The 18,590-nt window shown below is 38.8% G+C and overlaps 1 protein-coding gene across 1 annotated transcript in view; it reads left to right on the forward strand.

The window, feature by feature from the left end:
• The window catches only part of LOC128508496 (C-type lectin domain family 4 member M-like), a 287,326-nt gene extending 270,629 nt beyond the window's left edge, over nucleotides 1-16,697 (forward strand). The window contains exons 6-9 of the mRNA XM_053479841.1: nucleotides 15,836-15,923; nucleotides 16,104-16,228; nucleotides 16,353-16,453; nucleotides 16,550-16,697. Coding sequence (XP_053335816.1) covers nucleotides 15,836-15,923; nucleotides 16,104-16,228; nucleotides 16,353-16,453; nucleotides 16,550-16,697 — 462 coding nt within the window. The remainder of the gene's footprint in view (nucleotides 1-15,835; nucleotides 15,924-16,103; nucleotides 16,229-16,352; nucleotides 16,454-16,549) is intronic.
• The last annotated feature ends 1,893 nt before the right edge of the window (nucleotides 16,698-18,590 follow it).

Genomic DNA, 18,590 nt, shown 5'->3' on the forward strand with positions numbered 1-18,590 from the left:
ACACATTAGCACTCACCTCACAGTTGCTATAATTTAATGATAATCATAAGCAAAAAGTGTAAAACAAAGGATTCACATTTATTACATTTTCACCCAGAGCGGGATTCGAACCAGGGTCTGGACGAGTTTATACTATTATTTAAGCAACGCCACACCACGTGGAAAGCGGCAAAAATGCTTCAATTTCATTGGCTATCACTGAGTGTCAGCTATTCACTTGAAATGCATTTGAAATTCTCTATAGTAACATAAAGACAGCTCGGACGATTCCGCTAGTCATCATTTACAGACCCCCAGGGCCGTACTCTGAATTTCTCTGTGAATTTGCAGATTTCCTTTCAAACCTTGTCGTTTCCGTAGAAAAAGCGTTAATTGCTGGAGATTTTAATATTTATTTTGAGAATCCAGAAGACCCTCTGAGAACAGCATTTATGTCCATACTGGACTCAGTAGGAGTAAATCAGTGTGTAGTAGGACCCACTCATAAAGCAGGTCACACTTTGGACTTAATATTATCCTTCGGATTAAGTATAAGTAATTTATTCACAATTCCACTATCTGAAGTTATTTCAGATAACTGTCTTGTCTCGATTAAAGTGTCTCATAGTAATAATGTACGCACAGCACCGCGCTACCGCCTTAAACGTACGTTCACATCAAATACCACACAGAGCTTTATCGATAATCTTCCAGAGTTATCAACTTTAATTGGATCGCCATTTGATTCCACAGAACTCGATCAAGCGACTGAATATCTAGAGTCAACACTTCGTCATAGATTAGATACTGTGGCTCCAGTTATAAGAAAAATGATTAGAGATAAGAAACTTGCTCCTTGGTATAACGATCACACACGCACTCTAAAACAAACCGCTCGGAAATAAGAACGCAAATGGCGTCAAACTAAATTGTTAGTTTTCCAAATAGCATGCAAGGAGAGCATCCTGAACTATAGAAGAGCTCTCAGTGCTGCTAGATCAATGTATCTCTCCACTCTTATAGAAAATAACAAAAATATCAAGGCTTTCACTGTCTCCTTCATCTTACCCTGAATTCTTCTCTCTCTCACTCTGCACATCTAGTTGCTCTGCAATATGAAATAAGCGTGTTCAGTAATCTGTATTTATAATTGTGCAGCCATCATTTGTATGTCCCCAAAATCACAGTCCTACTACTGATCTTATAAATCATAAAAAGCACATGTTGTTTATAAAAAGTATAGCCTGCTGCCTGCATGTTTAGTTTTGCTTATCTTAAACTTTACCTGAAGGTTCCTGCTCTGACTCAAACGCTGAACTGTCCACCACCTCTAGCTCAACAGCAGGAGCATTTGCAGCACTAGTGCTACTGCTGCTTCCTTCGTCACCTTTTCAAAATAAATAAATAAACAAACAAACATTGTAGGCTACATATTGTAGACTAGAAATGAAAAATTAAAATAACTAATACTGTATTCTTTTCCATACCATCCACTTGATTTATTTATAATTTAAAACAATTTGACCCACTAACACTATTCTGTCTACTTTTTATTAATTTTTATTTATTATATAAAAAATATGCTACATGACGGAACGAGACTTGACACAGCACAGCAGCACTTACATATTGTTGCATGTTTTTTGGTTTAATTTTATCTATTGTGATTATCTAAGTGATTTGGATGAAAGTGTTCGTCTGCCAAATTATTATAAATATAATGTAAATGTAATCTTGACCGACCTGTTCCCTTACTGGCGAACATGGCTGGGATTTTGCAGCAGCTTGCTGCGTCTGCGGCCAGGGCTTTTTTCCTTTTTATACGCTCCCTCTCAGCTCCTCCTTTGCGTTTACGCTTCATTTTTTGAACGATTTAGTCAGATATACCCTGTCTCTGGATATAGCCAGATATTAGGCAGTGCGTTGGTGACGTTGGGTCATGTGATGTAGGAGTCCCTTCCCTTTCCATTGCCTGATTCGTAGATTGAGAGATCCGTCAATTAATTCGTAGTTGCACACCAGCCTATCACATGCCAGGCTGATCGTCTGCACAGCGGCAGCCGGCAGGCCAGAACGACCATCAGGCCACCGGGAAATGTCCCGGTGCTCCCGATGGCCAGTTCGCCCCTGTCTGTAAATAATAATAAACAGAATGCGTAGGGGGCACCTTGTAGCAAAATCCCTAGATATTCAAAAGACAAGTGACACTCAAGACTGACCAAATGACACTTGTTTGCATTGACATCTTTAAATAGAGCAGCTCCACCTCCACCTCTCCCAACATTTCTGCAGACACTCATGAAAGTGAAGTTAGTAGGGGCTGTTTTATCTAGGACTGTTGCAATGCTGCTATCGTTTAACCAAGTTTTATTAAGAAACATAAAATCGGATTTGTTTGTGGTGATCAAATCATTGATTGATTAAAAATGATTTATTTTTTAGCGAGCAAATATTTAAAAATGCTAACTTGATGGCATTACTTTTCGTCCCCACAGTTATCTTAGTTTGATGCATAATAGGTCGGAGATTAGATGGGTCAGCTGTACGGCTTAAGAAGGCCTTGGGCTTTCTATCACGTGATAAAGCAGAGGTAGAGAAAGCTACAGGCACACTGGGTTTCCGCTTGTACTGTAAACATTTGTGAATGTTACTGCTATCGTAGCGGGGACCCGACACACATAACTGAGAGCTGCCATCTGTTTGTTTTGTTTCACCTAGACCAGATGAAGGAGAGGGGGTTTGAGCCATGTCGCTGTGGCAGCGGTTGGAGAGCTCTCACAGGAGGCCTTAGTATGACTCTACAGAGCAGATGCTTCCCACTGTAGGATGGAAGCGCATGGACAAGCTGTCCAATTAAGTGATGGATGTGTCCTTTAGCCATAAGATGAACATGTATGAGAGCATTGTGTTTTGTGGGAATGAGTAAACCTATGTATTGAAGTATTGTGTCTAATTAGAAACCGAACACATGCATGGGAGTATTGTGTTGGTGGGAACAGGATGTTGAAGAAGTTTAATGTAAAAATATATTAGCATGTATTGTAGAAGAGACGAGAGCTTTTTCCTCTGCAGAGAAACTGCTCGGCTGTATTCCGGAAAGAATAAAGTCTTTTGGCCTCAACATCCCTGGTCTCCGGACTGATCTTTGCATCTTTGGATAATTGTCCCTAAACTAGCCACAACATCATCATTTTAAAACGGTGCCGCCATTCCTACTACAGCTCCCTCAACAGCTTGTTCAGGCTCCCCCAGTAGATCCACAAGGCCAGGCCAAATACTATAGTATTTTCGATTTTTTAAGTTAAAGGGGAGTGACATTGTGAGTTTGTGACACTAACTGTAAGCTATAATGTTAACTCCAGACTTGGTAAACAGACTATTAAGTTGTCTAAACTCACATCTGACCGCTGCTGGTGCTGCCAGTGATATTCAAAACTGCCGATAAAAAATTAAACTGGGAAATAAACTGTAAACTACCTTAAACTAATTTTATATAAAAAAAGTCACCACTTACCCCGAATAGGGTCCATTAAGCAGCCATTTTCATTTCTGTAGTTTGATAGCGTTAGTTCGGCGTGGATGGGGTGGGTTGTTAAAATCACATGACTGCAACTCAGCGCAGCTAAGTCAGCCACACACCATTCACACGGCCTCAGCTATTTAAGGGGGCTCCTACTGTATATGCGTATGATTTTTTTCCCTTGTGTAAGTATATGCTTTTCCGTGTACGCGTAACTACTTTTTTCTGCGTGACAAAGTTGCAAACTAAATACTAAAGCTAATGTGCAAGGCATGGTTTTCGAGGGATTTCGAGGCTGATGTGGACACAGTGAACACTGAACCATGCCAGTGCAGCTCCAGGACTTATCATGGTGGAATATACAGTGAATTATAGCGTGATAAGGTTATAATTTTCACTAAATTTGCAACTGGACACATTAAGCAGGTATGGTTTAAAATAAAAAATTAATTGGATGTTAAACAGTTAGCTTTATAGATTTGTAGCAGTGTTAATACTATTGGAGTGTTTGGGGCAAAATGTCGAGCCGGGTGTTAATGTCAGTCATTATAAGGAATATTATCTCATTTAGACCATTTAACACACTGATGTAAACAATCAGCTCCATGGCATCTCTGTAATATACATTCAAATATGGAGTTATAAGCAAGCTAATATCACTATGCTAACCGCTAGCGCTTAGTATAGTAAAACTAGCTTGTATTCATTCATATTTGGACACATAGCTGAACAAATGAAACAAATAGCTCCATTGTTTCTGTAAATTCTTGTCCAAGTATGGATTTATAAGAAGCTAGTAGTAAGCTAGCACATAGGGCAATTGCTTTTTCACATAGGGCCAGGTAGGTTTGTCAATGTATTTTCCCTTAATAAATGAAATCATCATTTAAAAATTGTTTCATAATTTTCTCAGTGAGAAATATAAAAAAAAATAAATAGAAAGTCGGATACTTTTTCACAGCATTGTAGATTAAAGATGTTTTGGTGTTGATCTGTGCAGGATAAGATGCCGAGAGGTTCCTACAATGCAGCAGACAGTGGTGAAGGTCATGGCACTGACTCTAAGACACGACGAGAAGCTCAACACTCAGGTACAGAATGATTAAGTTTGTTTGGGCAAAAGTGTTAGAAAGTGCAGAGGTTCAGTAATTCAGTGTTTTATTACAGTGATGGAGATGATGGTGGAAATCTGTGAGAATTTACACACTGTTAGAGGGAACACAGAGAGGGAACAGAAAACAGTACCTTTTTCACCTTGCTTTGCTTTTCTGATTCAGTGATGTCGTTCATGTGAGATTGGTCTCTTCATGCTTCCTCTGGCACCTTCTAATCCATAGCGTTTTATTTTTAGCTCTCTTTATGACTACAGTCTCTCTCTCTCTCTCTCTCTCTCTCTCTCTCTCTCTCTCTCTCTCACATTCACACACCCTTGCATGTGTAAATCAAATTAAACTGTCCTCACATAAACAGTGTAGTATAGATCCAAGGACACTTACTAAAGAAAGTAGACGGCCTGAGATGCTGGTCGGTTATAATTTGCTCCTGCGTCTGAGCCTTCCTCTTAGTTTAGTCCTTATAATCACACTTCTCTTGTTTATTGAAGGATTTACATAATAATGACAACAAATGACTGTCGCGTTCTCCACCAGTAAATGTGGACATTTTAATGTGGACACAATGCCCAACGCATTCTTCAGCATTAATATCTAATGTTTAGCTTTGGGTCAGAGTTGTATAGAACCTTTAACGATTCAGGTTAATTTGATTAACTGAATCAAAATTTATAATGTACACTTTATCGACTAGCCGTCCAGCGTTTAGCACAATTTAGTGTGTCTTACCAGTTCTACTTATCACATGGCCAACGGCTATAACACAAAATCTAGTATTTAGCAATTTTGGGCAAATGTTTAGACTTTAAAATACACGACCAAGACAACAGTTCTTTATAAAGAAATGGGAATTTATTTGACTAATCTACGATACATGAAACTATGCTACTTAAACGCGCACGCGCACACACACACACACACACACACACACACACACACACACATATATTTGCATTACGTTTTGTTCTCATCCTGTGGTTTGCCTCCAGCGAGAGGGAATCACGGCGTTGCTGATTGGTTGGTGCGCTGTTGTAGAGATGAGGTCTTTCGGGAAAGCCCTTCGGTGAGCCATTGGTTGCCTGGTTACCGATGGCTGCGCTCTGGAACCTCCCCTGCGGGACTTTGGAGTTTTGGCACGAAGTCTCGTTGAGAGATCTTAAAGAGCAGATTACGCCAGCTGATGTGGCGTAGCGCCCACAAGGGCAGAAACCCGAGTTGCTTGGAAGAAGTTGTAGGTTGCAGTGGTAGTGGTCGGGGTCCGACGATTCTGCTTGAGCGTGCTGGTTTTGCCCAGGTGAAGTCAGTCTGTCCCACAGGTGATTTGGCCAATCAGATGTGGTTGCAGGGCTTAGCCACGCCTCACGTAGTTCCCCTTTTGTGCATACATTAGCCCGGTGTTTCGGCTGTCACGTGGGGCCATCCTGTTGGAGTTTTAATACCTTTTATAAAGTCATTTTGCATGAGCTCTGTTCATGCTACAAATTTCCAGTGTTCACCAACGTCCTTTGAATAAGGCCAGCTTTAGATTGATATCCAACATTACATACCTTACCCACTCATTACTTCCTTTATCTAATAAAAGGGGTTTGTAAATGCTGATTACACCTTTTAAGTTATGCGAAATAATTATACACACAGGAATAAAACATATTTAGTAAATATACACTACTGTTTAAAAGTTTGGGGTCACTTTTTAACTCCATGATCGTTCCTGATTTTTATTTCTTTCTAGGCTGAAGGCGTCCCAAAAATGCATAAATCTCCTTTGAACAGTTAATGGTGAGATGTGTCTGCTACTTCTGCTGTGTAAAGACTTTATAACGCCTCTAATCTGAGGTGCTGTTAATTGTTTTTTTTCAGGCTGATAACTCTAAATGAACCTCTCGTCTGCGGCAGAGGTAGGTTTTGGATGGCCTTCATGAGAGCCAGTTTCATTATGCTGCTTGACGGATTTTGCAAATGCACTTGACAATACTGTTCTTACAAGAACTATTACAGAAAGGCTGACCTCTGTGCCTTAAAATAACAACTAACTGTTGTTTTTCTTGTTGTTGCGTAATTACCTAATTCCATATGTGTTATTTTATAGTTTTGAAATTCCCAGTATTGTTGTAGAATGTAGAAAATAAATCACTAAACAAAAACAAAGAAATTTGCAAGTGACCCCAAACTTTTGAATGGTAGTGTATGTATATGCGTTTTGCCCTACTGGCACACATTAAAAATGGTTTAAAATAGTGTCCATGTCGAAACGCTGATGCCTGCCTACCAAGCTAAAAATGGCCCAGCACCCACTTACCTCTCTGCTCTAATCACACCACGCACTGCACCACGTTCCCTCCGATCCTCCAGCACTGCTCGCCTCATCCCACAATTTCTCAGGGATCGAGGGCGGCATTCATCCAGGCTCTTTTCTGGCACCTAGGTGGTGGAATGAACTTCCTCTAGATGTCTGTACAGCAGAGACTTTGACTATCTTTAAACGACGGCTCAAGACGCATCTGTTTCCCAGTTGTGTTAGACTAATGGCACTTGCATATTAACCTAGTTAACCCAGTGTAAGTATGTATTCAATGATTTAAACTTTTGCTCTGGATAAGAGCGTCTGCTAAATGCCTAAATGTAATGTAATGATTAAGAAGAAAGTGTTTTCATAAATTTGGTGAAAAACTTTACTCCGTTTGACTCTATGCAGTGATCATAGTGCAGAGGAAGAACAGGTGATGTGATCCAGATCTGCAGGTCAGTTTATTAAAAACCAGCCCCAAACCCCGCCCATCACTGCATGCATTAGTGCAGGGGTCTAATCCCCCTGGGGTCTAATAATATGATATCATCATCGATAATAATGATAATAAATATTTTCGAGGTCCATTTTTTGGGGGGGTTGACCGGTGACTGCACGCTCCAGTACACACGATAAAATGATGACGTCACACAAAAGCACACAGCATTTTTGGTTTGCTGCAGGTGGATAATTTCAGTTTGGCTTTTTCTTATAAATACAGAGAGTATGGAGCGCCCCCCAGAGGTGTAGTACAAACAAACAAAAAACGAGTGCGTGGATTAATAAAGCGAGGAGGATTTAATTTGAAAGTAAGATTTAGTTTTCTCTGTAGCAGTTCATTGAATACATAAATACAACACACTATAGTTTTTTTTTTTATACATAGCATACATGCAGTATTATTTTCATTTTAGATGTCAAAAGGGTTTTGCGGCTCCCGGGGTTTTCTTTGGGAAATGGGCCAAATTGCTCCTTGTTTGTTTAAGGTTGCCGACCCCTGCATTAGTGCAAACGGAGGCAGACCAAGAGATGCAGTTAAGCTAGATAAGCAAAGCATGCAGGTTGGAGAGTATAGACTAGCGAGTACATTTAGGGGAGGCAAGAACAAATACCAAAAAAATTTAATGATTGATTTATCTGTCAATTATTTTTCGATTAATCGATGAATCGGATAAAAAAACAAGAAAAGCATTCACTTCCAACCCTTTATTCAAAAACAGAACTAAAATCTTTAGAAACAAACATGTTGCTCCTTGAGCTGTTATAAAAATAATAAAAGAAAATAAAAATGGACTAACACAAGAAACATACACATGTACTGTATGCTTTACATATTCCAAAACACTCATAAACGAAATTGAATTTTCCCACAAGAAATAATGGAAACTCAAATTATTCATTCCACAGCCCAAAAAAATTAATACATAAAAATAATTAACACAAAATATTAAGTAAAAATAAAATAAAATTAACCTGCACTTTACCTTATTAAAATGTAAAAAATAAATCCCGACAGATAAGTGTTTGTTTGTGCGCGTCACACTGTGTGTGTGTGTGTGTGTGTGTGTGTGTGTGTGTGTGTGTGTGTGAATCTAATGTAATCTCCCCTTTCCCCCTTCTTGTCTTACGCAATTACCCTTTCTTCACTCTTTTCACACACATGCGCGTGCACACAATGCAAACAGTTTTATTTGAAAAATAAACAAGAAATCTGTCTAATGACACTCGATTGACCGACACACTAACGGAATCACTGCTGTAAAGTAAAAATAAAATTAACCTGCACTTTACCTTTGAAAAGAATCGCGACAGAGCAGTGTTTCTGTGTAGAGCAAAGAGAAAGCGTGTGTGTGTGTGTCTTTGTGTGGCTGTGAAGGGGGAAGTAGGAGGGGTCTGTGTGTGTGTGTGTGTGTGTGTGTGTGGCACGGTGTCCAATGGCGCGTGCGCACACAGACACACACAGAGCAGGCTGAGCCTTGAGCAGAGAGAGAAAATGGATTTTAACGAGTCTAATGAGACTTGCTTTTGCTTTACATGCGCGCTGTACACACACGCATACAGACACAAAATAAAATATGTTTTACACGCGCACACACGTGGTCACAGTATTAAAGTAAGCAGTACACACGTTGATTATACAAGTAAGAGATGCGCACCAAGTCCCATCAGGGGAGACGATTACCCTGTTACGGATTTCTCTGCCTCCGCCATGTATATTTCCTCTACCTCCTTTGCCGTACTCTGCTAGCATCAGTGCACGAGACAGAGTGTGTTCGCTTCGCTCCGCGCTCAACTTAAGTTTTTTTTTTTAATCAAATTCGTTGCTAACTCTTTTAGTAATCGATTTTTATCTATTTAATCGATTCTTTGTTGCAGCCCTAGTGGAAACGTGTATGACTTGTAATTAAATTATTGATTAATTATTATAATAATAATTGATTCAAAACCAAATTGGTTTAAGACCAAAACATTTGCCTAAAATTTCTTTTTTTTTTTTTACAAACTCCTCCCATGAACACGACCCAAAAAAACGCCGTCCCAAGCTGGCGCTATCGGCTGAACAAAGATATGTGTGTATCGCGCAGCATCAGTTTTACTCAGTCTGCGTTCATGGATCGTATACATGATAACCACCTCACCCATCGTCCTCTCCTCCATTCCTTCACATCAGTGGGTCTCCCGTTGAAGTAAGGTGTGCGAACAGTGTGTGTAAAATTATGTTTTAACTCTCCCCTTTATGGTTTATATTTATATGTTATATATATTATACTGTGATTCAAGCTTTATAGCTGATTTTCTCATTATATAAATCATTATATAAAATTCATGATATACAGTCAATGTTAAATAACTGGTAAAATATGCTATCAAAATCTTGACTCTTCTGTTAAGGTTTTCGACCAGATTTAGCCAAACGAACACAAACCCTTACATCATACAGCTTAGAAACTAATGTTGTGATGTCATGGCTTTTCCACCAAAGCGGTTCAGCTATTGAACAGACTCAAACATAAAACATATTTAAACACACATGTTTAATATACTGTATATAGTATATTAAGGCTTTTTCATACTCTGAATGTAAAATTTTATATCACAAAATATAAAACAAAGTAAAATATACTTCATAATGACAGAGAATGGACTAATTCTATTTACATATATTTCTGTAGAAAAAAAACTGAATTGGTCCACGACCAAATCAGGTCACGACCAGAACTTAGGAATGAATTAAGTTTGTGAACCGAGTTTCCATTGTAACATTTCCCAGTAGCTTTTAGGAATCTGTTGTTGTTGTGGTCTGGTGGAAGTATCCTGCATCACTCTGAACACTCGGTCACATTTTCGGTTCCGGTGAGAGTACGCTGTGCGCGTTTGGCTGCTGCTTCTTGCTGGATTGTTTCCCGTGTTTGTTTTTTCTGTTTGAGTACGTTGTGTGCGTTTTGCTGCGACTTTTTGTTGTTTTGTTCAAACGTTTTGTTTTGTTTTGCCGCGTGTCGCCGCATTCTGCTTCTCGTCCATTGTTTCCTCTCCTCTTCTGAACATCTGGATTTTTATGACTCTACTGTTATCTTACTAAGGATTTTAACACTATTTGATCGTCCTGCTTCCTGTCTATTGCTACATCTCCTTTCCTGGATACCAGACTTTGCAGGATTTTTTTTTTATGACTCTACTGTTGTTCTTTCACTGTAAATTATACTCTGACTGGATTGCCTCAACCCGTCTCTAGCTACCTGCACCACTCTGCTCTGCTTCTGCCTGTCGGCCTTCACGCTCCTTTGGGCCTCCTACATAGCTGACGGGTGAGTCTCCACTCCCTTGTCTATCTATCGTGGACAGTATATCGAATGGTGGGGCACCCCCCTGCCATCTCGATTTGACTAATAAGGTCCGTATTGCGCTGATCATTCAGCGACAAGAGTGTTGCGGCTTTCCTGCATTTTAATTGAGAGAAGTGTGTTCTGCATTAATTACTGTATCTCCGTCTCTGTCTGCTCTTAATACATGCAGTGATTGTGTGCTTCGTCCTGCATTAGTGCTGTTCAACTGTCGTTCACTTACTAACAAGGCTTCTGTGCTCTTCGTGCTGTTAACTGATAAAGATCTGGATTTCTTGCTGCTTACTGAAACATGGCAAATACCGAATGACTATTTCCATCTAAATCTTCTCACCCTCCCTGGATACAGCTACCTGGTCAAACCCCGTCTGACATCTAGGGGTTGCGGTCTGGCTGCCGTCTATCGTAGTAACATTCTTGTTAAAACCATTGACTTTCATGCCACTTCAGCCTTGATACCTGATTCTCAAAATCTCTGGTACATTTCCTATGATTGCCATCCTCTTGTATAGTGTAACTGCATGAACTTGTGCGATGTCTTCTTCTATAATCTTACTTAGTGATTTCAACATACATGTTAACAAGGATTGTGCAGACTCCCGTGAACTCATGTCAGTTTTTGAATGCTTTAATCTCATACAGCACATTAATTTTTCTACACATCTAAAAGATCACACACTGGATTTCATTTTTACAACTGGTTTACGTAATGTTTCTGTGTATGGATCTCAGATTGGACTTTCTGATCACCTTCTCATTGAACTCAGTTGTGAAATGCCGCTCCCCTGGCTCAGGGTAAAATCAACCATTAATTTTAGTAAAATTACTTCTGTTGATCATTCACTATTTACTGATTCTGTACAGTCACATCTTTCAGATATTACTGAACACAGCTCTGCTCTTGATATTCTTGCCAAATATAATAACTCTCTTTCTACTGCTCTTAATATTCACGCCCTACTCAAATGCAGAATCGTACCTTCTACACATATATCACCCTGGTTTACCCCCTCACTTCGCAAATTGAAAACTAGGGGTCGTCGCCTGGAATGCCTTTACAGGAAAACTGGCTTGACCGTGCATGTTATTGCATACAAAAATCATATTTAGCTACAGTATATAAATTGGCTTTAAATACTGCACGCTCCAGCTTTTATTCTGCTCTCAAAAACTCTGCACCTGTTATTTCAAGGCCTATTTCACTTCTTTTCTAAAATCTTGCTCACTGGTGTTTTTCCTCTTAAATTATAAACTGCAGCTGTCACACCAGTCTTAAAGAAACCTGGCCCTGACCCTGCCAATATGGCCAACTACCGACCAATTTCAAATCTTCCTCTACTCTCAAAAATACTTTAAAAAGTTGTTGCTATTCAACTACAGTCGTATTTGTCATCTCATAATCTGTATGAATGTTTTCAATCTGGTTTTCGATCTCACCACAGTACCGTGACAGCACTTCTTAAGGGTTCTCAATGACCTTCTTATGGCCTCTGGTGCTGGCTTTGTTAGCATTTTGATTCTTTTAGATCTCTCCCCTGCATTTGATAGTATCTCTCACAGTATTCTCATTTCATGACTCTCTGCTCTTGGTATTTCTGGAACTGCCTTAGCTTGGTTCACTTCTTATTTGTCTGACCGTCAACACTATATTGCTATCCGCCAGGCTAAATCCTCTACCGCTCTTGTTTCTCATGGTGTTCCTCAGGGTTCTGTTCTTGGCCCGCTACTGTTCATCATCTACATGCTTCCTCTAGGTAAAATTATCCATAGTCATGGTTTTAATTTCCACTGTTATGCAGATGACACTCACCTCTATATCAGCTTTCGACACTACCATCCCTTTCCAACTAACTCCATTTCAGCTTGTATTAATTACATAAATGCTTGGATGACTAGTAACCTTCTTAAGCTTAATACTGATAAAACAGATGTTCTACTTGTTGGTTCACCTAAAAACGTTGCTTCTTTCTGTACTGATACTGTTAACATTTCCGGGACCTTGGCTAGACCTTCCACCACCAATAAAAATCTGGGTATAATTTTTGACTTCTATCTTTCCTTTCTACCTCACATTTTGTCTTTTACTAAATCTGCCTTCTATCACCTTCGCAATATAGCTCGTCTCTGGCCCTTCTTAGACATCAAGGATGCTGAGACACTGGTTCACACTTTCATTACTTCTTGACTTGACTACTGTAATTCTCTTTTTTATGGTCTACCAAATACAACATTAAATAAGCTCCAATACATTCAGAACTCTTCTGCTAGGGTCCTCACTTATTTAAAGAAATCCTCACACATCACTTCCATCCTACACAGACTTCATTGACTACTTGTTCGCTCCCGCATTCAATACAAGCTCCCTTATTCAATACATGCCTTATCACCTTCAAAGCACTCCATGGTCTTGCCCCCCCATATTTCTGATCTTATTCATACTTACTCCGCTGTTTGCAAACTCAGATCTGTAGATGATGGTCTACTGTTCATTTCTCACCATAGATTACCATCATTCGGAGGACGAGCATTTAGTATTTTTGCCCCTACACTCTGGAATTCTATTCCCAAACACATCCGTGATCTTTCTTCACTACAGGATTTTAAAACCCACCTTAAAACATATCTTTTCTCCGATCTTCGAATATATGATTTACAAAAGCCTTGAATAATAACAGCACTGCTGTACATTTGTGACCTTTGTGAACTTGGGACCATGCAGTCCAGCACATCTCTCAGGTCTGTGATCAGCTTTTACTCACAGCGCCTAAATCCAGGGTGAATTGCGCCTCCTCAGTAGCACAAGTGTGAACAAGAACCAGCTGTCGGTTGATCTGAATAAAGTAAGCTGGAGTTTATTGCAGCAACAAAGCCCCAGGAAGTCAACCCAATGCCAGCTCAAGAACAGGCAAAGAGCAGACTAAAAAGCAATACAATGTCCACAATTTATATATACTGTTGGTGAAGGGAGGGATCCAACTGTCTCCTCCCTGGGTTTTTCTTTCTTCTTACTTCCTGTGACTTCCTTTGGCCACCTTTCTGGTTGCTTGGTTTCTCTTTTTTCACACTTCCTTTCACCAAATTTAGATTTTTTTTTTCTTACTTCCATTCACCAAGGTTAGTGCCAATCATTTCTTATCTTGTTTTGGAAATTTTCCCCATTATAATCTAACTTTTCCACCAACTGCCAAATGTCCTTGAATTTGCAGAACTTTCTTTGTGAAAAGTGCCTTGCTTATCAGCGGAAGGATGAGCCCACACTTGCTTCTCGCAAGAGGCCTCTCATAACATAGTGTCTGTGAGTGGGTCTGCAGTAACCCAGACCGAGTCTCCTATGTCTGTTGTTTCAGTTGGGAATCAGTGTCCTGTCACTAGACGGCGTATGTAATTGATTTAATTTTCCCATTATAATAGTTTTTTCCTTAGCAAATTAGAGAACTTGGATTACTTTTTAATTTAACAAGTAATCTAACGCGTTAGATCCGCCATTTAAATACTCAGTTATTTAGTTATATGATGAAATCCTTGAGCCAGACAGCAGTCATTTCGAATACGTTAGTGTGTGTGTGTAAAAGTCTGCCTACAAGCCCCGCCTCCGATAACCCGCCCCTCTCTGTTATTCCTGCTGTTATCCCCTTATCTCACCCCTGTGGTTTGTCTATGCGAAGACCAACGCGCAAAAAGATGAAAACCTCATCACAGCGCCAAATCTCGCGGTAAATCCTGATGAACCATGATGTACTTACGGCCACCACACGAAACTGCGTAGGTGAGATAGGGGTATTAATAGTTAACAGATTATGGGCCAAACTTAACGTTTCCCAACATTGGTTAAAAAAATTATTAAATATTCTTATATACATAACATTAAATATGTTTTGTCTGAATACATGCTTACACACTTCGGGTCTGTGTATGTGGAGTTTATATGTTCTCCCTGTGCTTGGTGTGTTTCCTCCGGGTACTTCAATTTCCTAACACAGTCCAAAGACATGCAGAGTAGACTAATTGCCATTTTATAAAATGGCGTGTAGTGGACGAGGTGCCAATAAACCGAGGGGCACATATGTGGGCACCCACACACACATGTGCCCTCCGGTTTATTGGCACCTCGTCCATGGTGTACCTGGCCTTGTGTCCCCTGGTATGGGCTCCAGCGACCCTTGACCCTGTACAGTATAAGCACTATAGATAATGATGAAGTGAGAGTGTTTATTGTTTTATAGCTAAATTATTTTAATGCACTAAGGGAAAATGTTATTTCTTATTATTGTCTTTTTTTATAGCCTGTGTAGTCTGTCTGGAGCTGTTTATATTGTTTTCACTGTACAGGACTTGCAAATCTCATGTCTCTTGTACACAAATTGCTCATGCGTATTTGAAGTTTTGATAATTATCGTCTTCAGCACAGTGCTTACACTACAAAATCCCACATGACTTTATGTATATAACACAGTCTACAGTACACACAACATCCAAATCACATAATGTCTATTTTACAGAACACATTGGGGATGTGAAGCTAAGCATATGTGTCATTTATGATTGCTGAAGTAACTGCAGCAACAGTATTAGAGTGTAAATATCATTTTTGCCTTCAATGTTCTCCAAAAACCCTTTGAACACGTTTAAATCACTCACATCACTGTGTTACACAGGAAATATCTTCATGATTTAGGTTGTTCTGCTGTCAAACTGTTCATGTCATTTCATCAAATGAGAAAAAAATCAGATTAAGTATTTACCCAACACAGTCATTACAGTTAAAAACTGTAAGTTAATATCCATGTGAACACATGACAGATCCTGTAGACTAGGTGTGTTTACATGAACACTAATATTTCACTAACATGTGGATAACTGCAAATATGACCATGTACATGTGTTCAGGGCCGCGGTCTGTCAGTGAGTTTACTATGGTTAAACATATTTCAAAAAATATAAATAATCTTGTCTCTGTGTCCACTTATCATTAGGAGGAGACACTGCATGGAGCAGGTGGTCCAAACTTATTGCAGTGTTTCTGGTGGTGCTGTGTGTTCTCCTGCTGACTGCCGTTCTAGTGCTGTGGATCAAATACAACAATTTGAAGACCGAGTTACAGACTAGTAACAACAACCTGACTATAGTGAAAGAGCAGTGTCGGAGGGATAGAGATGAACTCCAGAGGTTTTTTTCAGAACTGGGTGAGTAACACTTTTTCTTCTGCTGTTGTTGTTGTCATCATGACACTAGGAAATCAAAAAGCACAAATTTATATATTTATTTAAATACTGACTTACAAATATACTATAAATATAATAATGATGAGGCATAAATAATGTCGTTCTTCTTCTCTTTTAAAAAAAAAAAATATTTGAGTTCAGGATGGAAATATTTCAACTCCAGCTTTTACAGCTTCAATACTGAGCAGAAGACCTGGACTAAGAGCAGAGAGAACTGCAGAGAGAGTGGAGCAGACCTGGTGATCATAACCAGCAGAGAGGAACAGGTGTGTGTGTGTGTGTGTGTGTGCATGTGTGTGTGTGTGTGTGTGTGTGTGCATGTGCATGCATGCATGTATTTGTGTGTCTAACTCTTATTTATTCTTATATTTTTACTACAAACATTGACAGGAATTCGTCAATAAACTGCGGGGTGGAGGAAGAGCTTGGATTGGTCTGAGTAACAGAGAGAACAAGTGGAAGTGGGTGGACGATACAACACTGATCACTGGGTAAGAAATCACTGAACTAATAATTTACTTCTGATACAGTTACTGACTCTTCATTAGTCTGAGAAACACAGCAGATCCTCTGATTCTCTCCTTCAGGTTCTGGGGAGATAAAGAACCAAACAGAGCTGCAGAAGAAGATTGTTGTGTTGTAATTGGTGAAACATCTGATCCTGTGAAGAACTGGGCTGATGATCTCTGTAAAGAACAGTATATTTCGATCTGTGAGAAGAAAATCTTTAACTGAGCTGCTGTATGTGAATGAAAAGCAGTAAATTAAATGTACATGTGTATCTGTGTAGGTCAGTCAGTGTGTTGTGTCTGAAAACAGTGTGTTATGTCTGAAAAATCCTCAGATTTAATTATTTCTCAGACACAACACACTGACACACACAGATACGTAATATGAATAACTCTATAACCATCACGTTGTCACTTAAGAGATTATTTTTCATTCAGGTTTGTTTATGAAACGCTACAGATTCTACAGTAGTGACGTGTACAAACACCAGAGCTGTGGGGTTTCATTTGGGATTTAACTGCATTTGGACAACTTTACAGTCATGTGTGTGTCAACATGGCCACCAGATTAACTTAGTCTAGTCTAATTTAGGTGTTGCACAAAATAAATAAATATATAAATATAAATAAAGATAACTAAAGCTGTCTGTTATACAGTCGACCCTCTTGAAGTTCAGAGTTCACGGCCTCAGTCGTTCTCAGATTTTTCCTTTTGAATCGAACGAATAATTGTTTGCAGAAACCCCCGGAAATATCATCCGCCATTTTTATGGCTTTTTTGTGACAATATATAATTTTTCATGCACTTTAACTCTAAACTCACTTACTCACTCATATTTTATACCGCTTTATCCTGTATTTAGGCTCGCGGGGACTGTGGGAAAATTTTATTGGCCTACAATTGTATTCAAGTGTAAAGTACTAAATACCCAGAAAGCCTCTGTTCAAGAGGCCCTGATCCGCTCACTTCAATAAAAGAGAAGGCGTCTACAAATTGGGGAAGTGAGAAATATACAGGTAGAAGTAAAGATAATAATACTAATGATATTTACTCATAACTACTGATAATTAAGTATGTAAAGTGTGACCCAAGAACAACCCGAACACACAGAGAGCCTGAAATAAGGATAAATTAAATAAATTAAAGCAGGCAGATCATAATGGAAAAGTTCAGAACATTTTTTGCCAAAATAAGATTAACAGAGACGCTTAGGAAAAATTAAGAGAAATAAATTTCAGTTCCGTTTTTTTCTGGACACAGAGCAAAGATGTGACTTCCAGTTTTTAAAGCTAAAAAACAAAGGGATCAATAGTTAATAATCAAATACATTACTATTCCTTACTACACTCCACAGTATATAATATACTACATAACCAAAATGTATCAATGAAGGTTGTAACTTTTTGAATATTAATTAATATAATTATAATTAATAATCCATAATGTATACGTATATTATCAAACATCAATGTTTAAAATTATATAGGTTAATAATCAAATTATAATTTAAGAATAATAGGATTATTTTATTAATCAAAATATTAATGATCAGTCTTTTACATAGGAAAAATAATTATAATAATTATGCAATAATAACAGTATTTAAAATAATATAATCTGTTGCAATCAAGCTTTGAAAAAATTAATCATATTGACCCTAGTCTTCACTAGCAGTGGTCAATAGTCTGGTTAACAAACCTAACTTTCTCCAAAAAAGGGAAAAATGAAAATATTAACTTTTAGGCCTACCCAGACCTGAATAAATATGAGATGAGAAGGGAAAATTACATAATAGGGAGATCATCGATCTGACCTGAACAAAAGTAGCTTACATCTAATGAATATTAAGTACTGTTCACAATCCAATTTACTTTTGGTTGCAATAAACTTTTTTGCTCTTTCAACACTCAAGTAGATGTTGGGTTTGTGTTTGGAAAAGTTGCAGTTCACAAAATTTGCCAAGACAGGACCTGGAGCCTATCCTAGGAGGCTTAGGGCACGAGGCAGGGTACACCCTGGATCCATCACAAATCCCAATCCATCGCAGGGCACACACACTCACACTAACTCTAAACTATTAAGAGCAATATAATTTACAAAATTTGTAACATAAATATT

Source organism: Clarias gariepinus, chromosome 20 (assembly GCF_024256425.1).
Source record: "Clarias gariepinus isolate MV-2021 ecotype Netherlands chromosome 20, CGAR_prim_01v2, whole genome shotgun sequence".
In the NCBI taxonomy this organism is placed as follows: domain Eukaryota; kingdom Metazoa; phylum Chordata; class Actinopteri; order Siluriformes; family Clariidae; genus Clarias; species Clarias gariepinus.